Below are 20,281 nucleotides of genomic sequence, written 5' to 3'. Positions count from 1 at the left end.
CCTCTCAAACTTCTCTTCCAGCGAGTTCCCCTCAGCCTTCAAAATTGTCCCCGGCTTGACGCTTTTGGACAATAATACATCAGTCCGTTCCATTGCGAGACTTCCCTAAGCGCAAGTTCTTGGCGTGGCGCGCTTGCTCAAATACATTTCTGAGCCCTGAAACCACCGCATCCAACCAACCAACACCAGAAGGGAGGTTGCGAGCAGAACGAAACGACAAGGCCGGCGCCCAGGATGTCAATGTAGGTCATGTTTATGCTATTGAACACAATCATCTCAATGTAATGGGCCATCAGTGTCCCCCAAATACTGGCCTGGGCGCCAGCAAACTAGAGGGGGATGAAAGCAGGCAACGGGGAGAGTCTCTTACCAACACACAGAGCTCACTTGCTGGATTCAATGGAAACATTTGGAAATGGTCAATGCGTGTTCGAGGGAAGGATCCCACATCCGTCAGCATGGCTCCATGTCCGGAGGTCGTTGGGGTGTCTACTGTGTGCGGGTTCCAGGTAAGTTCCTGTTTCATCTTCTAAACAATTGCATTCTTACTAGAGACGCTTTTGACACGACAAAGTCATCGGCGGTAACGTGCAGTGCTCCCCGCGCTGTAGCTCACACGAGCGGGTCGTCGCAGCCGGCTCTATCCTCCCCATCTCGCACACTGTCATCTCAACTCGACCGCTGTCAGCGTGGCTCTGCACATGATTTGCTCAGCGCCAGAAAAAATAAAGGCAAACAGCGCGATGATCCTCCCCCCGACGCGCAGAGCCCACCGTCTCATGATCGCACTCTCCTCGGCCACCTGGATAGCAAAGATAGTCGAGGTTCCTGGGAACGGTTAATGCAGGCTCGAGGCAAAAATTCCACATTCGGTTCCCTGTATTCCAGCACTCGACTTGCAAATGCACCCCAACGCAGAATACCGCGCAATCCCTGGCACTGGAATTCTAGCTTATGTCCAGGACGATCTTCCAGACATCTCGTTGATATTACTGCTTGCCGCGATGAAGATGTGAGTAACTCGTCATCACTCCCCTTTCATATCATTTAAATCGCTCCGCAGAGATACGCCATTACGCCAGAATCTGACGCGGAAGCGGCTGCTGCAATGCTACGCACGAATGACGATATGGCCGACAGTTCAACGCGACCGGGTCAACCTGCAGTGGCGGTGCAGGTTTCTCAAGGACGGCCCACACAAACACAAGTCTCAACTGCTGAACATGAAGAAATAATAGTAAGATGCTGCGGATTTTTCATTGGCTATGTTCACTAGTAATTTTATTTGCCGAGGCATCTCTATCACTCGACCATTTATTTATTTTATGTGTGTTGTATACAGACTATTTTATACGTCGTCAGATGTACGCGAGTAGTATTATATTCATTCAGAGTTGTCCATGGTGCACTTTCCTCGCCCAGCTGCTCGCATCCCTAGTCAAGGCCAATTGAACAAAACCGGGTATACGATGAATTTATCACTGCTATTGCGCAAGGGACTATCTGAGGCTTTAGTCGATAGCTTTGGTTTAAAATTGTCGTTTTGAGACATGCAAGGAAAAATTGGAAGCGCAGTACATCTCTAACAGCGAGGCCTGGATGAAAACCTTGGCAGGATTTGCCTTGGAAGCGGGAATGGTCAGCGATTGAAAATCCTGCAACACATTTAATAGAGTCATCGCAAATGTAGCGACACGTATCAACAATAAGCTGGCCTGAATTATGAGATTCTGCCCGCTGGAACTGATAGCTTCGGGTGCATGATCCGTGGCTACCCTTCCCCAAAACTTGCCTAAAGTTTTGCAAAACAGCCCCAGATGTCTTCTTCGAGATGCAGTCCGCGCCAAAGCAAAGAGCGAAACTGTAATGATACCCTCACAACGATCAGCACACCATATGCTGCAGCGGCGAAATTTCACACCTACACTGCATGGGTAGTAAATGTCACATAGAATAACCATGTGACTACCGCCGCAAAGCGACGTATATAACCAAGGTGCGATTGCAAGCGCCCGATGTCGTGACATGCCCGAAGGTCAATAGTGCCAATCACTTGACACACCTTGACTACACACACTTTCGCAAGATATGGTCCAACGAGTGTTGAAGTACTTCGGGAGCCGAGCGCTGCGCATCGATTCGAGTTAGCAAGTCGGTCTAAATATTGATGTAGGTTAGATAGAGCAGGTCATTTTCAGCGTGAAACGACCACGAGTGTTATGCCCACGGAAATCTGGCCATCAGTGATGAAAATAGGCTGTACAGGTGCTCGAAGTTCCAAAACTCGGTGCAGCGGAGGTCACCAACGTTGAGCTGGCGCGTGAAAAAAAGGACCATTGATCCTTAAATAAGTGTTATCGTGTGCCAGACGATACGGTTGACGTCTTGGTCAAGATGTGACTAGGGGAGAGGAATCAGTATAATACACATACAGATAGGGAAGACCAGATGTGACGGCGTTTAGTTGAATGAAGTGAGTAGAGGAAGAAAGGCACTTGTTGGACTAGATACCTGCATTTGTTCATGCTCCTCTCCAGATTGACTCGGATAAAGAGCCACAAGCTATCGTGGAACTAAGAGATGTGCAACCAGTGTTCCGCAGCGACATGAGGGACGGATCCAGGGCAAATGTGAAGACCCTGTTCCGCTTCCGATCAATTTGCACGTATTTTTGATCACAGGCGAACGACTCTATCGCTGTATGCTTGACGATGACCTGCATTTAAAGGTGGTGCTTTCACCTAAACACGATGTTTTGGGGTCTATACACCGCAAAAAGGCGGTCAGCCGGTTTCGAACCAACTCCAAGAGAAATGGATTTCCACTCCATTGTAACCTGTGACAACCACTTGGCGAAGACCAGTTAGGTGAACCCCTGATGAAACCATTCATGGGTACTGAGCGACTAGTGAATGTCAAGATGTTTCTTGATAGAAAAAAACCTTGTCATCAGCAGGTTTCGAATCTGCACAGTCCAATAGAAACAAATTTTGATTCTGTTGCAGTAACCACTTGGCTAAGAGCAGTTGAGATGATATGAGGAAATCATCCATGAGTGAATGCCAGGGGGTGCTCTGATAGAGAAAAAAAACTTGGCAGCGACAGGTTTCGAGCATGCGCGGTACAAGAGAGACAGATTTTAATTCTGTTGTGGAAACCAATTGGTTAAGACCCGTTAGATGAATGTCCGAGGAAGCCGTCCATGAGTGAATGTCAAGGTGTATTCCGATAGAAAAAAACTTATCGTCGGCAGGTTTCGAGCCTGCACGGTACAAGAGAAACAGATTTTAATTCTGTTGTGGTAACCAATTGGCTAAGACCCGTTAGATGAATGTCCGAGGAAACCATCCATAAGTGAACTTTAGGGTGTATTTTGATAAAGACAAACTTATCACCAGCAGGTTTCGAACCTGTACGGTACAAGAAAACAGATTTCCATTCTGTCGCGTTTACCACTTGGCTAACAACAATTGAATTGGACCCTGCGATGAAACCATCCATGAGTGAATGAAGGTGTGTGTTCTAATAGAAAAGAGATCCATGGCATTGGCAGGTTTAGAACCTGCACAGTCCAAGAGAAACAGATTTCGATTCTGTTGTGACGACCGCTTTGGCTACGGGGCTTCCGGAGTTTAGGTGAACTCCCGAAGAACTGTCCGTGGGTGAGTGTCAAGGTGTGATAAGACGGACAGTCATTTACCGGCAGGTTACCATCCAAGAGAGCAGATTTCTGATCTAGATCTGTTCTGGTGTCAGTTGGTTATGACTACTCAAGATAGACCTTCAAGGATGGATCCAGATCCATGAGTGAATAATCAAGGCGTGAAGGAAAAGGACTGTTGAGCAGGCTTCGAACCTGCAACGGATTTCTGTTGTTACCACTTGGCTAACACTCCAGTGGTTAAGATGGACGTCTACGAGTCGAAGAACAGTATGCATTGATAGCGGTCATTTACCAACACAGAAAGACTAGTTTGAGTTTAACTTGATGAATACAAAACATGCCAGGAAACCAACCACAAGTTCGCAAGTCAGATTGAAGTTTCTGTCATTGGTAACCACTATGAGGATAGCGCATTGCATGAGCACCGTAGTACCGCCTGATAGAGGGTTGGGCTTTAGAAGAGATGCAAATTGGCCACCGCACTAGATCCACTTCCCACAGGAAAGGCTCTGTCAAGGTTACAACTGTCGCACTATGCAACAACGTTATTGCAACTTGTGGCCACGAATTTATCGCTTGCAAGAGACTTGACGACAGTGTTTCCGTCATTCGTCTCAATGACCGACTGCAACGCAACGCACTGATTATATTCGCACGAAGGAGCTAGTTGCTTGTTGGTCGAGTCCGTGTTGGATTTTTCATCCAAAGGCCGATCGCCCGCCATACAGCTAGAATGGAAAATAAGCTGCCCTCAGCTGGAAGCTTACTATCTGCGTGGGATTGCCGAACAGACCTGGGGACTCGAGCATCATAATTCCTAATTTGCTTTTTAGAGTTGTCTTCCTGAACAGTGTCGTTGGCCTGATGAGATCACAGTCAAAGGTGCCAGGAGTTCGTAAAAATAGGTCTGGGAGAGATGCCCGAGTCATACCTGGAAACGGTGCTCAGAATTTTGATCCGCCTGGGAGAATATCGAAGGAGTGCTTGTATGTGGGCTGTCCACCACCCGGGCTACGAATCCGCATACAGAATATTCCAGCCTCGTAATTCGAAGTATCCGTGTTTACGCTTTCGCGGCAAAGACTCAGATCTTGAGCATATTGGCAGAGATCACTAGGTCCAAGGAACTTGTTCGACGAATGCTGAATTGCACAACAGGACCCTGGTGAGCGGTTTGTACGACTTTTGAAGAGCAGCAGAATGTACCTTTCGTTGACCAGGCTTTATCAAATGCGTTTGAATCGATACATGTAATTAATAAAAGTCGTCGCTTGCTACGTACCGTTCCTTGTCACTTGAAAATATGCTATTTATGAATTCGAAATGTGTTTAGCGGTGGACTTATCACAGACGGAAGAACACTCAGCTTGGCCCAGACGGTGGTACTGCCTCATTTCGAATGATCATAGATTTTAGAGGCTCACTAGGTATTATTCCGTGTCAGTACATGTTCCTAATCCCAGAGTCGTGGTGGCTGATCTAGAGAACATCGCCAGGGAGGCGTCTGAGTACGTAAGTACGTGAGACAGTGTTATTGATAGATTGATGGGTAACGTGACTGAGAAGTCAACGACGCGTTATTTACTAATGTTTTGGTAGTGTTCGAGTGTGATATGTATGTGAGATTGTGATTTGTATAAGCTGTTCCACCAATTTTCTTGTTACTGGTATTGTTGGTTCTGACTCTGTTCATCACAGCAGACGACGACGAGCAGTGTTTCGTTCCTCCTTCCTCTGATTCTTATTCACATCTGCCAGTGTACTTGTATACCAACGCCAATCCCAGGTCTCCTTACATACCAGCAAGCATCTAACTACGAATTCATTAGCATCTAGCAAGAATGACTATGGAAGCCTCAGCTACAGAGGCAAACGACGTCTTCTCCCTCTCAGATCATCTTCTTGCAGAACGTCTTCAGTTCGTCAAAGAGGTACGTTTCGTATCCCCTCTTCTGAACAAGTTATATGAATGTCATACAGATCGGCTTCGGAAACTGGGGTAGTGTTTGGCTGTGCCGTCCCAAATCCAGTTCCTCATCAAACAAGCACAAGGACGTCGAAGTAGCTGTTAAGCTCGTCCACCGCTCCAAGACCAGTACAACGGCTGCGCGTGTGCGTTCGCTGTAAGTCCACTTGCCTCGTGGCCAATCTAACACGAGTTTTTGACATATTTTATATCTTCATTTACGCATAGATGGAACGAGATGAAGATTGTGCGCTCATTCAAGGCCGACCCGCATCCCTCGATCATCCCATTTCACTCGTTTATCATCACCCCGTCATATGCACTTATCACAATGTACGTCCTACTTGACATGTTTTTAATCTCATGCTTGACAAATCAGCCTTGTATTGCAGGGCGTATCTACCAACCCTCGTCCCCGTTGAGGTATCCGAACCCCGCGCAAAAGAATGGTTCCGCTCACTATTGAGTGGTGTCCACTTCCTGCACGAGCGTGGGGTCGTACATAACGACATCAAGTACGTTATTAACCCTTTCCGTCCGTATCTTTTGTCGTGCACTGTGCTAACCATATTTGCACGCGCCACAGACCTGCCAACATCCTGCTCTCCCACAAGAATATACCCGTATTGGTCGATTTCGGGTTTGCAGAGAAGTATGACCTTTCTTCCCCTAAAGCATTCCATAGTAATTTGGCATACGGCACCCCCGAGGTTCGCATTTTCTCCGCCCTATTTTTACGTTAACGTAATATTTAACTTTGCACGGCATGCAGTATCTCTCTCCAGAACGTGCTCGTGGCCTTCCCCATGACACGCGGAAGTCTGACATATGGTCACTTGGTGTCACCTTTTTCGAGATATTGGTTGGTCGCACGCCATTTGAGTATGAAGAGGGCGAGCAGTTTGCAAGCAAAGCAGACTTGGAGAAGTACTGGGGCAGGACAGTGAGTGTTTTTCTTGGGTTTTCAAGTCTAACAAGCAGACAATTGATGATCCTCATCACATAGATGCGCGGCAAATGGGTAGGCTCATACACCGTTCCCAGGCCCGTGGAGAAGCTCCTCAAGCGTATGATTGTTCCCAATGCAGATTTGAGGTGTACGGCGAAACAGGCTATGGCTGATACATATTGGCAGGCTGCAGCTACAACGGCAGTTCCAGACAAACATGTACATAGTAAGTCGCGTCGTATCCTCGTCAGAATGTGCATATTCATCATTATCACAGAGAAATCTGCCTCAGCTGCCGTTTCCCCCGCGAAGCAGACACCCATCCATACACTTTCATCCTCATTCATATCCCCCCCGTCGAAAGATACCTCCACTCCAAAAGACGCTGTACCTAAAGACGCACCTGTCTCGCGGCTTCTCGACATTTCACTCCCCTGGTCTTCCAATTCTCGCTCTTCCTCCCGCTCCTCAGCATCCCGCTCGGTCTCCCGCACACCTGAAAAGGAGATCCAGAATGACACCCGCGCCGGCGACAGGTATCATGCACGATCAAAATCACAACCTAAGCTCCGCTCACCTTACCCTCACGCGGATGGATATCGCCAAGGGCGGAAGTTGTCAACTGTACAAGGATCACCTGTTGTGAAGAGCGCAAAGAAGCTCGGACCTGCTCCCCTCAGTCTTGTCGGCACTACAAACATGAGTGGTAACACGAGCAGCAGCTCCGGGTTGTTCTCACTCAATTCGCTTACACCAGTCCGGAAACCGCTTGGATCGAGGACGCCTTCGAATCTCTCTCTCAGAGATCTAGAAGGCGGAAGAAAGAAGGGCGCGAGGATAGGGAGGGAGAACATGCCACGTGCAAAAGAAAACTCGCCACTCGCAGATAGCAAGGAAAACACTCCCCAAAACAAAGGAAACGGCACACCTAAAATGAGCGGTCGTAAACCCCGCTCGCGTTCTCGAGCGGGTGTATTTGCAGACTTGACGGGTTTTGCGAAGAATGTGGATTTGGGTGCGCATGGGTTACCAAAGGCGAGGGCGAAGGGCACTTTGAAGAGTGTTTCGGACCTGAGGAATGTTTCGAGGACGGATCTTAGGAGCGCGTCGAGGCCGGACTTTCGTGATGCATCGAAAACAGACGTTCAAAGCGTATCGCGGACGGACATTAGTGTCGTACAGAACACGTCGAGGGCAAGTCTGAACGAGCACCGCACCCCCAACGCTTCTACTACAGACCTCGCGAACGTATCGACAACCGTAAATGTCAGCGGTATGGCCGATACCACGTCCTCGACCGTAGGCAAGGGCAGTGTACGTGACCGTATGCGCGAATGGGAGCGTGAACGTGAGCGGTTGCGGGAGATGGAGAGACTGACGGAGATGCAGCGCGAAGCTGAGTCTATCATGACGTCAGCCAACGGAAACATTAACGATGATGACGAGACGGAGTTGAGCGACGAAGAGGTGGAGTGTGCGATTCAAAGGGAGGAGGCTCAGGAGGCGCGTCGCTCCCCCGTTCCGAACGGCCAGACAGGTCCCGTGGATGTATACGTGCAACATGATGCGAAGACAGAGGAGACGGATAGCGAGATTGATCCAAATGTTACGAGCTATCGTGCAGATTTGAGCGCGGAGCACATTGAGATTGCGAGGATAGGGGTGAGGGCGAGTGCGCAGTTGTTGACGATGAGCAAAGGGAGTGTTTCAGTGCTTGGGGTGGACAGGAGCTATTCAGCATCGACGGCGCCTGGTGAGTAGTTCTTCGCATGCGTCTTATCTGGGATATGTGCTGACTGATGACATGCGTCCAGCTGAATGTAATCTCCCAAGTGAGATGCACCGGGTGAGTGAGTCTGGATTCGTTGGACTCAAACACAGCGTGAAAGCTTCTATTGGTATGTCCTTCCTTCTTCAATCACCACTCCTTTGTCTAACTCTGAACTTTGACGATACAGACAAAGGCGTTCGGATGTACAAGTCCTCGACGCTTGGCCAAATCACGGGTGGTCGTACGACACCTGTGTGGTGTGCATCCCCGGAGCCCATCGAGTTTGAGCAGCGCCGTTCGGGTGAAGCTGGGAGATTCAGCTATGAGGATATTCGCCCAGAGAATGCCGCTGAGAAGGAACGAGAGACGGCCATTGATAGAATGAATCTCTGGATTCAGAATGTCGAGAGTAAGCGTATTCACTCTCGTTCACGGGGTGGGGCTCATGCAACTCATTTTTCAGGAGTCGTCGAGGAAACGCGCCAGAACTTTGCTTTTGCATCCACTAGCATTACTCCACCTCCCGCGCTTCCGCTCTCGCCACCCATTTCACGTTCTAATTCGCAGGCGCTCAATGTGTCGCGTTCATCTTCGCGCCTTCCAAAGCGTATGCTTGCTGCGAATGAGATCTTTTGTGATGATCCTAATGCACCGCTGTCCCCTGGACGATCGGCACTTGCGGATCAGACCAACTCGTTCTCGGGGTATCTGTCTCCCGATAACTCTGCGTTCACCCAGCGTGCTGGTGTGCCTACCGTTAATGTGCTTTCTCAGACTCCCCGACGCCAGCGTCGCGCCACCATTTCGACGCGCTCGCCCAAGGTCGATGAAAACGACATAGACGGGTTGGGCTCGCCGTCGAGGAGAAGGGAGAAGTCGCGGTCCCAGGGAAATTTAGACAGGCATATCAGGCCTGTAGATAAGCTGGAGTTTGATCTTACGAGAGGTGGGTTCCCTGCATGTTGTGATAAGCTCAGTTGCTAATTGTTCTCGAGCAGAAACGGTAGCGGTGCCTACGCCCCGGTTGTCTGCCGTGCTCGATCGGAATCTGTTCATCGCGCCTCCAATCACGCCATGGTCAGGCGATGTAGATGGGACTGGGACACGAACGCCTCACCCAATCAGACAACGGTCGATTCTATTCGATGACAGTGATCTCACTGCGTCTCCTTTCCATGTTGAACCTTATCCTCCGCGCAAGTCTGGGGAGCACATGGTCATCAACTCGCCTGACCTCCGTCGTGTGGAAGGCGTCTACGACCGCTTCCTTATGTCTACCACAGGTGTCAAACGCGTCGGCAAGGGATACCAATCCGACAACCTTCAACCCGTTCACACTGCATCCTCCACTTTAGAATGTAAACCAACAAATAACAATCCGCGTAACTTCAAGGTGTTTAATTCTACTCGACGAGGAATGCCTCAGCCGGTGTCTAGTGATGATATGTGGAGCAATCTGTCTGTGGATGAGCTTGGTGTCGTGGCCTGCAGTGCAAGCACGTCACGCTCATCGAAGGAGGATAGCAAGAACACTGCTACTGCTGCGCTCGTTCTCCGCGCGTTTAAGGCGATAGTGCCTGGAAGGACGGTCTCCAGAAGATTGTCCCGCACTATCGTTGCCTGATTCTAATGAGTAAAATTATTATCCATTTGGCTTCTTCCCACTTCCTCATTTCTATTTCTCATTCATCAATTACGCTCGCATCACTTAGTTGGTTCTAATATTTCGGTGCACATGGTTGCCGTTCCCGTGTCATTTCTCTGTCGCTATGATTGATCTCATTCGATTCCCCTCTTTTGGAGTATACATACCCTGCTCGTCATCAAGTTTTGATTGCTCTTATCTATTGCTATTGTCATCATTCGTCCTCTTCCACATTATCCATACCTTCAATCTCCCTCATGCTCACGTCATTTACACGATTGTCTACGCATCACGCACTTCATCAACGTCCTGGTTATTACTTTTTATGCTGTCATTTCACGTCTCGGAACGTTGTCGCATTTTTTCATGACACTATGAGGTGCCCCCATAAGCGAATGAATAAAACATTATATTTGATACTTCTAAGATAGATCTCTGCATGTAGATCGCGTGATTTCTGTGACATTTTCAGTCAAACAAGTTTGAGGACGTTAGAAAATTCGTTCTATCAGACGATGCACATGCATAGAGCAGACAACAAATGTGATGGCATACTCTAACAAAGTAGCCTAGTAAAACCTTCTTAGGTGTACCTTTCCGTCTCTTCGCGGAAACGTGCTGCACCCATGAATTAACTTTAAGTTATGCGACGATCTTCTCCCAGCTTTCCAATCCACAAATCCTAGGAAGTTGCGCCCATGCGTCTCGTCGGGATTCCATGTGTTGATGTAATGGAGCACAGCCTTTACACATTCCTATTTTCTTCCAATCAGTGAATTGTTCGAACGTGCACGGTCTCGTAAGATCCTGGCGCTGCAAATAATCCAACAACAGCCTGTCAGACTCATTTGCTCCACAACCCTTGCAACCAAACCCAACAGCAAGTGTTGGAAGTTTGTACAAAAACGAGTGGGTTGTCTGGCGTTGCATATTCAGAAGCCGGTCTCTTCCGAGGACGCAAGCGCTTATGTCTGGTGAGGCTAGGACAACTCCACCATTACCCTCGAAAATTGTACCTGTCGGCAAACGGGAGCAATAGTAATAGGCGCAAGGAAGCAGTTCCAAGCAGTTGGTCTCCCGGGCGATGTTGATGACCGCAAGGACATTTTTTTGTGCGGTTGCGCGGTCGTCCTTATATTTAGGATCGTCGAAAGATGCAAGCGTCGTTGGAACGCCGCGTTTCAGTCGCTGAAGTGCCAAGTCACGCAATCGGTCCATCTCATATTTCGTGCTGAGACGAAGAATGGCACGTAAATAGACGAAATATCGCGCGTTGTCCTCGAAGTACCTAGCTCAGCAGATCAGTTGGAGCGACTGATCTTTGAGAATGCAATACATACGATATTTCATATATAGTGAGGAGGAACTGCCGGAGCTCTTCAGAGTCATCGTCCAGTACGACCACAGGGCATCCTTCATGGGTTTCCGTGTTTTCTTCCTGAGTTGGAAGAAGTATGGTTGCAAAAACAGAAGATTTTTGGCTGAGAATAGATCTATGCACACGGAAGAAATTGTCTCCAGTTTTCAAGACAACGCTCCCATCATCGTACCAGAGGCCATTCGGATGCGGGGGTGGACAGTGGGACTCTTCTATGCCGTTTGGATGTGAAGGTGAAGAGTGGCCCTCTTTGATGTCAAACAGGCTACATTGCTCTAATGCTAAGGAAACGCCACAAAATTCTGGTTTCGGCGGATACGAGGGAGGTCGACCACCGAGCTGGTAATCTTTGAACCGAAGTTCCTTATTATATGTGAGACATAAAGCTTGCTATATGACGAGTGCAGCCACTCACCCCCACCGAGACACCTTCGTCCAGAAAGATAGTTTGAAATTGGAGGTATTTCCCAAGTGACTCTGGACATTGTACAGTTTTTGGTGCGAAGGGACAACCAATGGTGCTGGGGATATCACCAACAAATGGACTTGTGTCGGACATTCTGTTACGGTACAGGAATTATTAGTTACTACTAACGATGAAGCAGCTGACTTTGAACTTTTGTAAGTAGTATAGTTCCAAAGTCCCAGCCTTTGTCGGACCGCCACTTTTAAGGCAGCGTGCATCAAATTTTAATCACTTACTACTATATGACCTACTGCTATAGTTATCATTGGTCTCTTCACATTATCCATACATCTCCCCCACGCCCACGCTAGTATTGGCACGATTTTGTCTACGCGTCATGCACTTCGAATTTATCGATGCACTGCCAGTCTTGGTTATTGCTTTTTTAGTCTCCGAATCCCCTAGCCGGACTAATCAAAGGAAGATACCTGTCCCTTCGCATTAAGTTGGCACTGTCTCCGTATTTTTTTTCATGGCACTTCGAGGTGTGGTTCACATCATGCCGAACTCATGTGTGAACTGGTGGGTCCCGACCCACTGATTAAATATGAGGCATTACATAGTACGTGCTCCAAGGTCATTCACGACCTATGTGTTGTACTAACTGCTCAATGGGGTAGTCACACTCGTCGTACAATATCTGTTCCACTTCACGACCCATCAACCTGCAAAATTTCTGAGAGGACTGTTGTTGGCTTCCTGTCCCGGTCTGCCACAGCATGTATAAACGTAGGTGGCGTACACGCGTGATTGTCGCACGGGAGGCCGTCCCAGTACTTGGAAAAGCGGGATGGCCCGCAATACGACCTTTCTCGAAATTCCACCTGGAATGAACACACGAACCAAAACAACAGGTTCATCTGTCCTGGCGATGTGTTGTCGCAAACGTTTCCAATTGTCGTTCGCGTAGTGCTCGCATCGACATAAGAGCTTGAATGGGCTTGGGTTAACACCTCTGGAGTCGAAAGTGATGTTTGGTTCTCCGTGAGTGAGGTCTAACTCTATGACGTTGAGTTTGAGCCCGTGGCCAGCGATACGCGCTCTGTGTTTCTTCAGCTCATCTTCTATGACGCAGTCGAGGAATTTGAGGTCGCGATTTGATATGCCGTTCATCTCTCCGACTGTAAGATGATGCTAAGCTAATGCGGATCTTGAACGAGCACAGTAGGACGCTCACGAGACCAAGCAGAACGTTCTTGAACTCTGGTACAGTATGCCTTGTGTTTTCCTCTCCTCCAGTCATATCGCTGACATGATTTGCTACAGTAATACGTGTGGAGACATCCCCCACACCGCTTAAGCGTACCTGTCGACACGGTTTTCCGACACTGATTATGCGTCAACGTAGCGCCAAAAATATAGACGATCCGACACACATTATCGTTATGGCACGTCTGTACATGAACTTTTTCAGGACCATCGTAGTTGAGTAATTTTCGCCGTTCGGTCGTTTCTTGCAGACATACCCAGCCCTCATATAATTTCCCACGTTTATCCAGCTGTTTGTCTAGTCCAAGGTTTATTATTTCATCCACTGCTTTTGCTATGGGCAGGAGCAATGAGCGGTAGACAGTGTATGCGGGGATGATCATGTGAAGTATGTCGGAGAGTGCATCACGAGCCTTGTCGTTGTCCATGAACGGTATGTACCGTTCGGATTTGAGCAATCCTTTGATAAGATCTGACCGAATGGCTTCAGACATCCACGGATTACCATCATTTTCTTGCATACGGATCCGCAGAAACAGCGATGCGTTGGAGATACACCTCGCAGCATATGTGAGGTGTGCTCGATCAAAAGACCGTCCGACGATGAGGTGGATAACATGCGTGATTTTTACTATGGCTCCTAGGTTTAATAATGCCCCACGCATGTCATCGCGGAATGAAAGTGCTGTAACAATATGCACGTCCCATGCTATACACTCTGGATCCAGGTACTGCCGTGCCATTTCTTGCGACAAATGCATGAGCGCAATTCTCGACGCGATGTCTGGCCGTCCGTCGAAAGGAAGCAAAGCCTTATCCCAGTCAATCGGTGATTTTGTCTCGTGCGAGATTAGGAAGCAGGAGTTGAGGACAACAGATTCACGATACGCATTGAATTGCCCCGTGTGAGATGAGAATCGAGCATCCGTGGTTTCAAGGTTCCAAAGGGCAAATATCAAGGGCATTATTTTGGTATCAGCGACCACCTTCTTCGACCAACCACTCAACATCCTATCGCGGGTCAACGCTAGAAAGGTCACGACGGCGGTCTTGCAGTCCCGGCGGGTGTTGATGACAAATGACTCTGCTTGGATGAATTCGTCATAAATATATAGGATCCAGCGGCGAATATCGCCCCAATGACTCAGCAGGTCTGCGATGAGACCACTTGCCATCTTATCGTCTGATATCCAGATGAAAAATGTGGAGCCAATAAAAGTGAGGGCAGCACATTGAGCTTCTACGTCATCGACTGATGGATCTTCACCGTGTGGAATACGCATAGCATCAAGCAAGAGGTAAGCGACTTTAATCATGCGCTCATATTGGGTCGGGAGGCAAGCATGATCTGACGCAAGGGTTGCTAGCTGCGCGATTGCTTGAACGGATCCTAGTGTCGCATTTGCAATGAGGTTCTTGCATGGCTGGCGTAAGATATCGATAGAGCAACTGCTATGTAGTGACTCACCTCGAAATTTATCTCGTTGAAGCGCGTGGCGAAAGGCATGCCAGCTGGCAGATGCATATTGCTTCGATAAGTGTAATCTCTAGTGCTGCCAGTGTGAGTAATACTTTGGCCGCGGAGTTCATCAACACGTAAGCAAGCCATATACACCACGTGATGGACGCGGTGCCGTGACACTAATTAATCGTGACTTGTGAAAGATTTTGGCTCTTGTCCACCAACCAAGTTTTCACCATGATGCTAGACTCTCAGTCGATACCAGGAGATAGCAGTGAAGAAGACTTTGAGTGGGAGGAGGTTGATGTTCCTCAGCAAATTCATGAAACCAACCCAGAGTTGGAACTCCAGTTGGAAGGACCGGTTCCACGCGCGAACATTGAAATCACCCTACACTCAGGGACGAAGAAGGATGATTCTAAGTTGCTTTGTATTCTTCACATACGATTGCGTAGGTGCTGATATCTGATCATCCAGGAAGGCAGCGGCAGCAGCAGCACGAGCTGAACGTATCTTGAGGATTGGAACCCACAAGGTCCACACAGTTTGTCTTCTTGCAAATGCAAGAGTGCGGAATAAGTGGCTGAATGATGAACTTCTTCACGTAAGTGGCTTGTTCTCTCCGATCAGTGCGACCGTCAATACCTTCTAGGCTCGGTTGCTATCCTTAACACCACTTCATCTTCATAATGGTTTTGCTCTAATACACAAGTCTCGTGTACCCGACCAGAATAAGCGAGGTCGATTATTTGAGGCTAGTATTACTCGCTTGGTGGAATGGTGGACGGGCACATTTTTCAGCGTTCTTCCTACAGGACACATCAGGAACCGGACTTTCGGCGAGAACGAGCGTGATCTTGCCCTACGTGGAAACGCAATTTTTGAAGACGAGAAAAGCGACGACGGGGAACGTATTCGAAGTCCAAATAGTCTTATGAAACACGCCTTGATGCAAAGCGGTTCTCGTGATACAAGTGCACAATTATTCACTGCGCTGTGTCGAGCATTGGATATCCCTGCTAGATTGGTTGTTAGTCTTCAGAGCACTCCGTGGCAGTCTAGTGTCGGAAAATCCAAGTTCAAAACCGCCGACAAAGACCGTCCATCATCTAAACAAAAGGGGAAGCAGAGAGCCAGAGACACTGATGTTTTGTCGCAAGACAGCGACTTCGAAGGAGCGAAAGCAATCAATTCCCAGTCACCAGCAGAAGTTCTAGGCGACTCATCCTCTGGGGAATCTTCGGCTCAAGCCAAAGGGAAAGGGAAGGCACGGCCGGTCATCAGGCTCAGGAAAACTAAGGGCTACTCTAAGAATCGAGCGAGCACCAGAGGTATGTTAAATATTTCAACCTTCGAGACATCAGAAATCATGCTTGTGCTTGAATAGCTACACTTGACCCTACAATCACTCCTCCTGTGTTCTGGACAGAGGTTTTTTCGCGCGCAGATGGCCGCTGGCTTCCTGTCGATCCAATTCGTGGTTTCGTCAACAAACGCCATGTGTTTGACCCTTCCGCTGAGAACACATTCAGGACTGGAGTACCGCAAGAGAATCGAATGACTTACGTGGTTGCCCTAGAAGAGGACGGTTTCGGCCGTGACGTGACGGGGCGATACGCCAAAGACTACACTGCTAAAGTGGCGAAGGTGCAAGGAGTTGGGATAGGCAGGCGAAAAGAGTGGTGGGATAGTGTCGTGCAGCTAGTGACTAGACCCTATCGATTGGTGTGTCATGTCTTCTATGCTTGTAAATGCAGTCTCACGGATCATGTAGCAACGCGATGATACCGAGGATACGGAACTGCATAACCATCAGCTTACCGAGGGCATGCCCACCATGGTTGCCGGATTCAAGGGACATCCTTTGTACAAGCGTAATTTCACCTTCTTCATGCATCATACTAATTTCAAAGTCCAGATATGTTCTCTCACGGCATCTGAGGCGTGAAGAGGTTATTGATCCTCCTGTCGAATTGGGCAAGTTCCAGGGAGAACCTGTATATCCTCGATCTTCGGTCATATCTCTGAAGACCGCGGAAAACTGGATGCGCCAAGGGCGCGTGGTTCGAGAAGGCTGCCAGCCTATGAAGATGGTCAAGCAACGTGCTGTCACTATCGGCCGCAAGCGGGAAATGGAGCTTGCGCTTGAGAAAGCAAGAACAGACGCCCATGGTGGAGATGGCCAGGAGGACATGCAAGGCCTATACGCAAGGTCCCAGACGGAGCTTTACAAGCCCGACCCAGTCATTGACGTATGTCTGGTCGTAATGACTCCTGGCACATGACTGATCTTCGTGTTCGCAGGGAAAAGTTCCTAAGAACGATTTTGGGAACATTGATCTGTATGTTCCGTCAATGCTCCCTGAGGGTAGTATTCATATCCCGTGTACGTGATGAAATCGGCGATACCCGCTACGCAGAACTCAATTCCGATCATTTTCAGTCAAGGGCGTTGCCAAAGTAGCCAAGAGGCTTGGCTTTGATTATGCAGAAGCAGTGGTGAGTTTTTCACTTGCACGATTGCTCGTGCGCTGACAAGCTCTCAAGACTGGTTTTGAATTCAGGAATCGGAGAGCTATCCCGATAATTGAGGGAATTGTTGTGGCCGAGGAGAACGAAGCCATCATAGTGGAGGTGAACTTGCCGCATCACGGATCTTGCTGCGTCCATTGAACTCAACCTTGCCTACAGGCTTATTTGGAAACTGAAAATGATGCAGAAGAGAAAGCGCATGCTAAACGTTTGGATCAAGTTCACAAGCGTTGGATACGTCTCGTGCAAGGGCTTCGGATTCGAGATCGTCTCCATAAGCAATACGCATCCAATGCGGATGATGCAACGCCGCAGCATTGGTTGGACATGCAGAATGCTGAGGCACATCAAGGCGAGCAAGTATGTTTCATTTCCATTCATACTTGCGATTTGGACGTGAAGTTGATTTCTCCCTCAGCAACCAGGAGGGTACCTCACCACCGCGGACGATGTGGTGAAGCCGTTTCATCTCCCCAAAGATCAGCATACCGTTTTGCCTTCGTCCTTACTTCCTTCGACCACCGGTGACGATGGCGCCGAATTCGACGAGGCTGTACCCGAGCGTAGTGGTGTTGCGGTGTCTTATACGCATCCCCGCGATTCGCCGCTTCATTTCGCCCAAGATGTGCAGATGGGGGAGGTATCTGCTGACTTGCCTTCTCGGCGGAGTAATGCGATGCCTAAGTCTATGCGCGAGCTGGCCGAAGACAACTTGAGGAGACAAGCCTCGGAGACCGCTCCTTCTGATGAACCTGACCGTCGGTCGCGTTCTACTCCTGTTGCGAGGACAAAGAGAGGCGGGCAAGTGAAGGCGCCAATGAAGAGTGGTACTAATACCCCTTCCAAGGGTAATTCGTCTGTAAAGCGGAAAAATGGAAAGAAGCGGATCAGAGAAGACACCGATAGCGCATCAAAGGACGATCATAGATTCGACAATGCAGCTTCTACACGTGATGGGAATTCCATTAAGGGAAACTCAACCACCACGCCCGGCAGAGTCCTGCGGCCTCGCCCGCAGAAGAACGCTGCTAAATTGCGTGAAGAAGCTGAGTTGGAACGAGCGTTTAGAAGAGCGATAGCAGAGTAGATCCGTTTGAGGGGCTTCTCTGTACTTTATAGCTTTATGATTCATATTGTCAGAATACAATTTTATTCAATATTTACTCTCGAATTGAGACAGATTTTGAAGGCACCGTAGGTACCAGCCGAGCAAAAGTTAAATATGACGTATGGCCCCGAACGTCGGGAGACACCTTTGAAACAGATATTTTGATTGGTGGTGGTTGGTTGGCAGACTGGCCAGGGTCCACCACAGCATCCGGGATATCGCGGATACAGACATCCTCTTCCTCTGATTCCTGAGTTCTGAGCCTTTTCACTCCCACATTGTCAATGTCTGTTTCCGGTAAGTCATCCCGCTTTCTTTTACTCGACCTTGCGATCTGATGCTGACGTTTGTCTTCACGTTTTTGTTCTAATTTTTTGAGCTTCTCGACCGCTTGGGTTAGAGACTGTGGTGATAGTTGGTGAACTTCGTGAGGTCTCAGTAACGTCTCAAACATCGTGATGTCTGATAGAGGTACACGGATGAGACTTCCACGTAACATTCAACATTAAAATAAATCATACCCGTGAAACCTGAATCATTTAGGGCGTTGACTGTTCGAAGGACTTGCTCCATGCATGGACTAAAACAGCATATACGAGTAGGGCTGGTTTTCTATTCATTTCCGGGTAAATTGGACATGTTGACTGTTAACGAATAGTGGGCGTACCTTCAATGCCTTCTTGGCGTGCTCGATAGCGTCCCACGGAGCCGGAAGGTCGAGGAATACTGTAGAAAATAGATACCCAGCTCGGGCGATCAATTTGTATGATAAGGAAGAGACATGCCTGCATCAACCGTGTCTTCAACTGTGAAACCGTCCTTGCACACGTTGCGGTGTGTAAGGGTGACAATGTCTGCCATTCCGTGGAGCGAAAACTCCTCCCTAGAATGGCATTAAATTCTTTACTATGGCTTAAAGTAGAAGGCTGCATACCTCGCTTTGTTTGCACGGGCCTCGTGAAATTCGTATGACCAAAGATGTCCTACCGACCCTATCGTCCTTGCGACGGAGTGGGAGAACGATCCCGAACCAGTACCTGCGTGATGTACGTAGTGAATTAAGGGTTCACCCCACGGAGGTCAAATTTCCGTTTGGCACAGGCGTTTAGGGAAAGGCAATGAAAGGGATATGAACATAAAAAGAGATAGAGAAAACGAGTTTCAATCTGAGCCACGTTGTTAATCTGCTCATCAATCGCGAGAGGACACATCAATGTGGCGTAGTGAACAAGGATGAATGAAAACTAGAACGATGATCCACGTGTCTTTGTTCGCTGTGACCAACCTAAAAAAGTGGTGCAGCATCGTGGACGATGGCCAAGCAAAAGCAGTGTTTTCCGCTATAAGTCCAATTTTTAACGCTTACCAGCTTCGATGACACTGCTTCCGCGTTTGATGTCAAGCCATGAGGTGATAAACGCGATATCGGCAAGATACAAGATCTGAGTGCGATGGGGAAGTGCCATAGTCCAAAGCTCCGGAGTGGGTCGAAGGACATGGATGAATCCTTTGCCATTGCGAGATCCGACTTTAGACCCGTAGGGAATTCCAACAAGGTCTGCATGCCGGTAATATCCAAACCTGGAGTTAAGGTCCTTCCCTGGAGTGATGAGTAAAGGTTGAATGAGTTCTCGAGTCTGACATAAATCAATTACAGGCATGTGAGCTACCCTAAAACCATAAAGGGTGAGGAACGTGCCTGCCAAATGATAACGAGGTCGCCTGCGGCGACGTCTCGAGCAGTCGACCACATCTAATATCTCTGACTCGAGAAGAGCACAACTGAACCAATGACAAAGTGACTACAAGCTTGGGCCGGGGCGAGATTGAGTGGGCCGTTACCGGTCTGTGTGAGAGATCTGGTAAACCCACGATTATGAAATTAAATGCTCAAGGCACAAACTGACAGCAAAGGGGGCACTGGACTTGTATTCCGCTTCTAGTCCTGGGCGACTCCGATTCCCACTAGACCTGCCCGCGTTGTTCAGGCGTTGCACGGTTTGAATCGACCTGGCGTATGAACGAGGATAATGTTACCTTATGTTGCTCAGATCTATCGTGCTCATTACGGAAGCATATCCTTTCTGGAACCAATATTAATCAATGATAGTAATACTCAACTAATACCACT

General features: G+C 48.5%; 7 protein-coding genes across 7 annotated transcripts; 4 read left to right on the top strand and 3 right to left on the bottom strand.

Moving 5' to 3' along the window:
* Positions 1 to 117: 117 nt before the first annotated feature.
* Positions 118 to 1,478, top strand: BJ212DRAFT_104056 (uncharacterized protein). The gene is made up of 3 exons (XM_041328911.1): positions 118 to 509; positions 575 to 1,012; positions 1,064 to 1,478. Exons 1-3 carry the CDS (start codon positions 285 to 287, stop codon positions 1,274 to 1,276), a joined length of 876 nt encoding a protein of 291 aa, XP_041194565.1. The 5' UTR covers positions 118 to 284; the 3' UTR covers positions 1,277 to 1,478.
* A 3,792-nt stretch (positions 1,479 to 5,270) lies between these two features.
* Positions 5,271 to 9,040, top strand: BJ212DRAFT_103949 (kinase-like domain-containing protein). Its single transcript, XM_041328909.1, has 11 exons — positions 5,271 to 5,595; positions 5,645 to 5,787; positions 5,859 to 5,963; positions 6,023 to 6,145; positions 6,217 to 6,340; positions 6,403 to 6,573; positions 6,637 to 6,805; positions 6,857 to 8,332; positions 8,394 to 8,473; positions 8,536 to 8,759; positions 8,814 to 9,040. Exons 1-10 carry the CDS (start codon positions 5,506 to 5,508, stop codon positions 8,635 to 8,637), a joined length of 2,583 nt encoding a protein of 860 aa, XP_041194564.1. The 5' UTR covers positions 5,271 to 5,505; the 3' UTR covers positions 8,638 to 8,759; positions 8,814 to 9,040.
* Positions 9,041 to 9,395: 355 nt separating this feature from the next.
* BJ212DRAFT_1269034 (uncharacterized protein) lies at positions 9,396 to 9,974 on the top strand (the record flags this gene model as incomplete). The annotated part of the gene is made up of 1 exon (XM_041330781.1): positions 9,396 to 9,974. A coding segment is annotated over one exon (579 nt), but the record flags the coding sequence as incomplete, so codon positions are not given.
* Positions 9,975 to 10,637: 663 nt separating this feature from the next.
* Positions 10,638 to 11,932, bottom strand: BJ212DRAFT_1298744 (uncharacterized protein; the record flags this gene model as incomplete). Its single annotated transcript, XM_041332747.1, has 3 exons — positions 10,638 to 11,283; positions 11,336 to 11,736; positions 11,789 to 11,932. The coding sequence occupies 3 exons, from the start codon at positions 11,930 to 11,932 to the stop codon at positions 10,638 to 10,640; spliced, it is 1,191 nt and encodes a 396-aa protein (XP_041194562.1).
* A 906-nt stretch (positions 11,933 to 12,838) lies between these two features.
* BJ212DRAFT_103902 (uncharacterized protein) lies at positions 12,839 to 14,614 on the bottom strand. The gene is made up of 2 exons (XM_041328907.1): positions 14,517 to 14,614; positions 12,839 to 14,463 (listed from the first exon to the last, which is right to left on the bottom strand). The coding sequence occupies exons 1-2, from the start codon at positions 14,571 to 14,573 to the stop codon at positions 12,979 to 12,981; spliced, it is 1,542 nt and encodes a 513-aa protein (XP_041194561.1). The 5' UTR covers positions 14,574 to 14,614; the 3' UTR covers positions 12,839 to 12,978.
* A 77-nt stretch (positions 14,615 to 14,691) lies between these two features.
* Positions 14,692 to 18,207, top strand: BJ212DRAFT_1346955 (uncharacterized protein). Its single transcript, XM_041335356.1, has 11 exons — positions 14,692 to 14,932; positions 14,988 to 15,114; positions 15,163 to 15,841; positions 15,898 to 16,235; positions 16,285 to 16,376; positions 16,429 to 16,762; positions 16,815 to 16,896; positions 16,954 to 17,009; positions 17,058 to 17,144; positions 17,202 to 17,402; positions 17,461 to 18,207. The coding sequence occupies exons 1-11, from the start codon at positions 14,748 to 14,750 to the stop codon at positions 18,127 to 18,129; spliced, it is 2,850 nt and encodes a 949-aa protein (XP_041194560.1). The 5' UTR covers positions 14,692 to 14,747; the 3' UTR covers positions 18,130 to 18,207.
* BJ212DRAFT_1446451 (tRNA methyltransferase complex subunit Cpd1) lies at positions 18,203 to 19,903 on the bottom strand (the record flags this gene model as incomplete). Its single annotated transcript, XM_041338248.1, has 7 exons — positions 18,203 to 18,612; positions 18,672 to 18,762; positions 18,818 to 18,876; positions 18,936 to 19,033; positions 19,085 to 19,187; positions 19,517 to 19,787; positions 19,850 to 19,903. 7 exons carry the CDS (start codon positions 19,901 to 19,903, stop codon positions 18,203 to 18,205), a joined length of 1,086 nt encoding a protein of 361 aa, XP_041194559.1.
* Between the last annotated feature and the right edge of the window lie 378 nt (positions 19,904 to 20,281).

The sequence above is a fragment of the Suillus subaureus genome (genome assembly GCF_016647635.1).
Source record: "Suillus subaureus strain MN1 chromosome Unknown BJ212scaffold_11, whole genome shotgun sequence".
In the NCBI taxonomy this organism is placed as follows: Eukaryota; Fungi; Basidiomycota; class Agaricomycetes; order Boletales; family Suillaceae; genus Suillus; species Suillus subaureus.
This window is presented reverse-complemented; position numbering and strand designations above follow the sequence as displayed.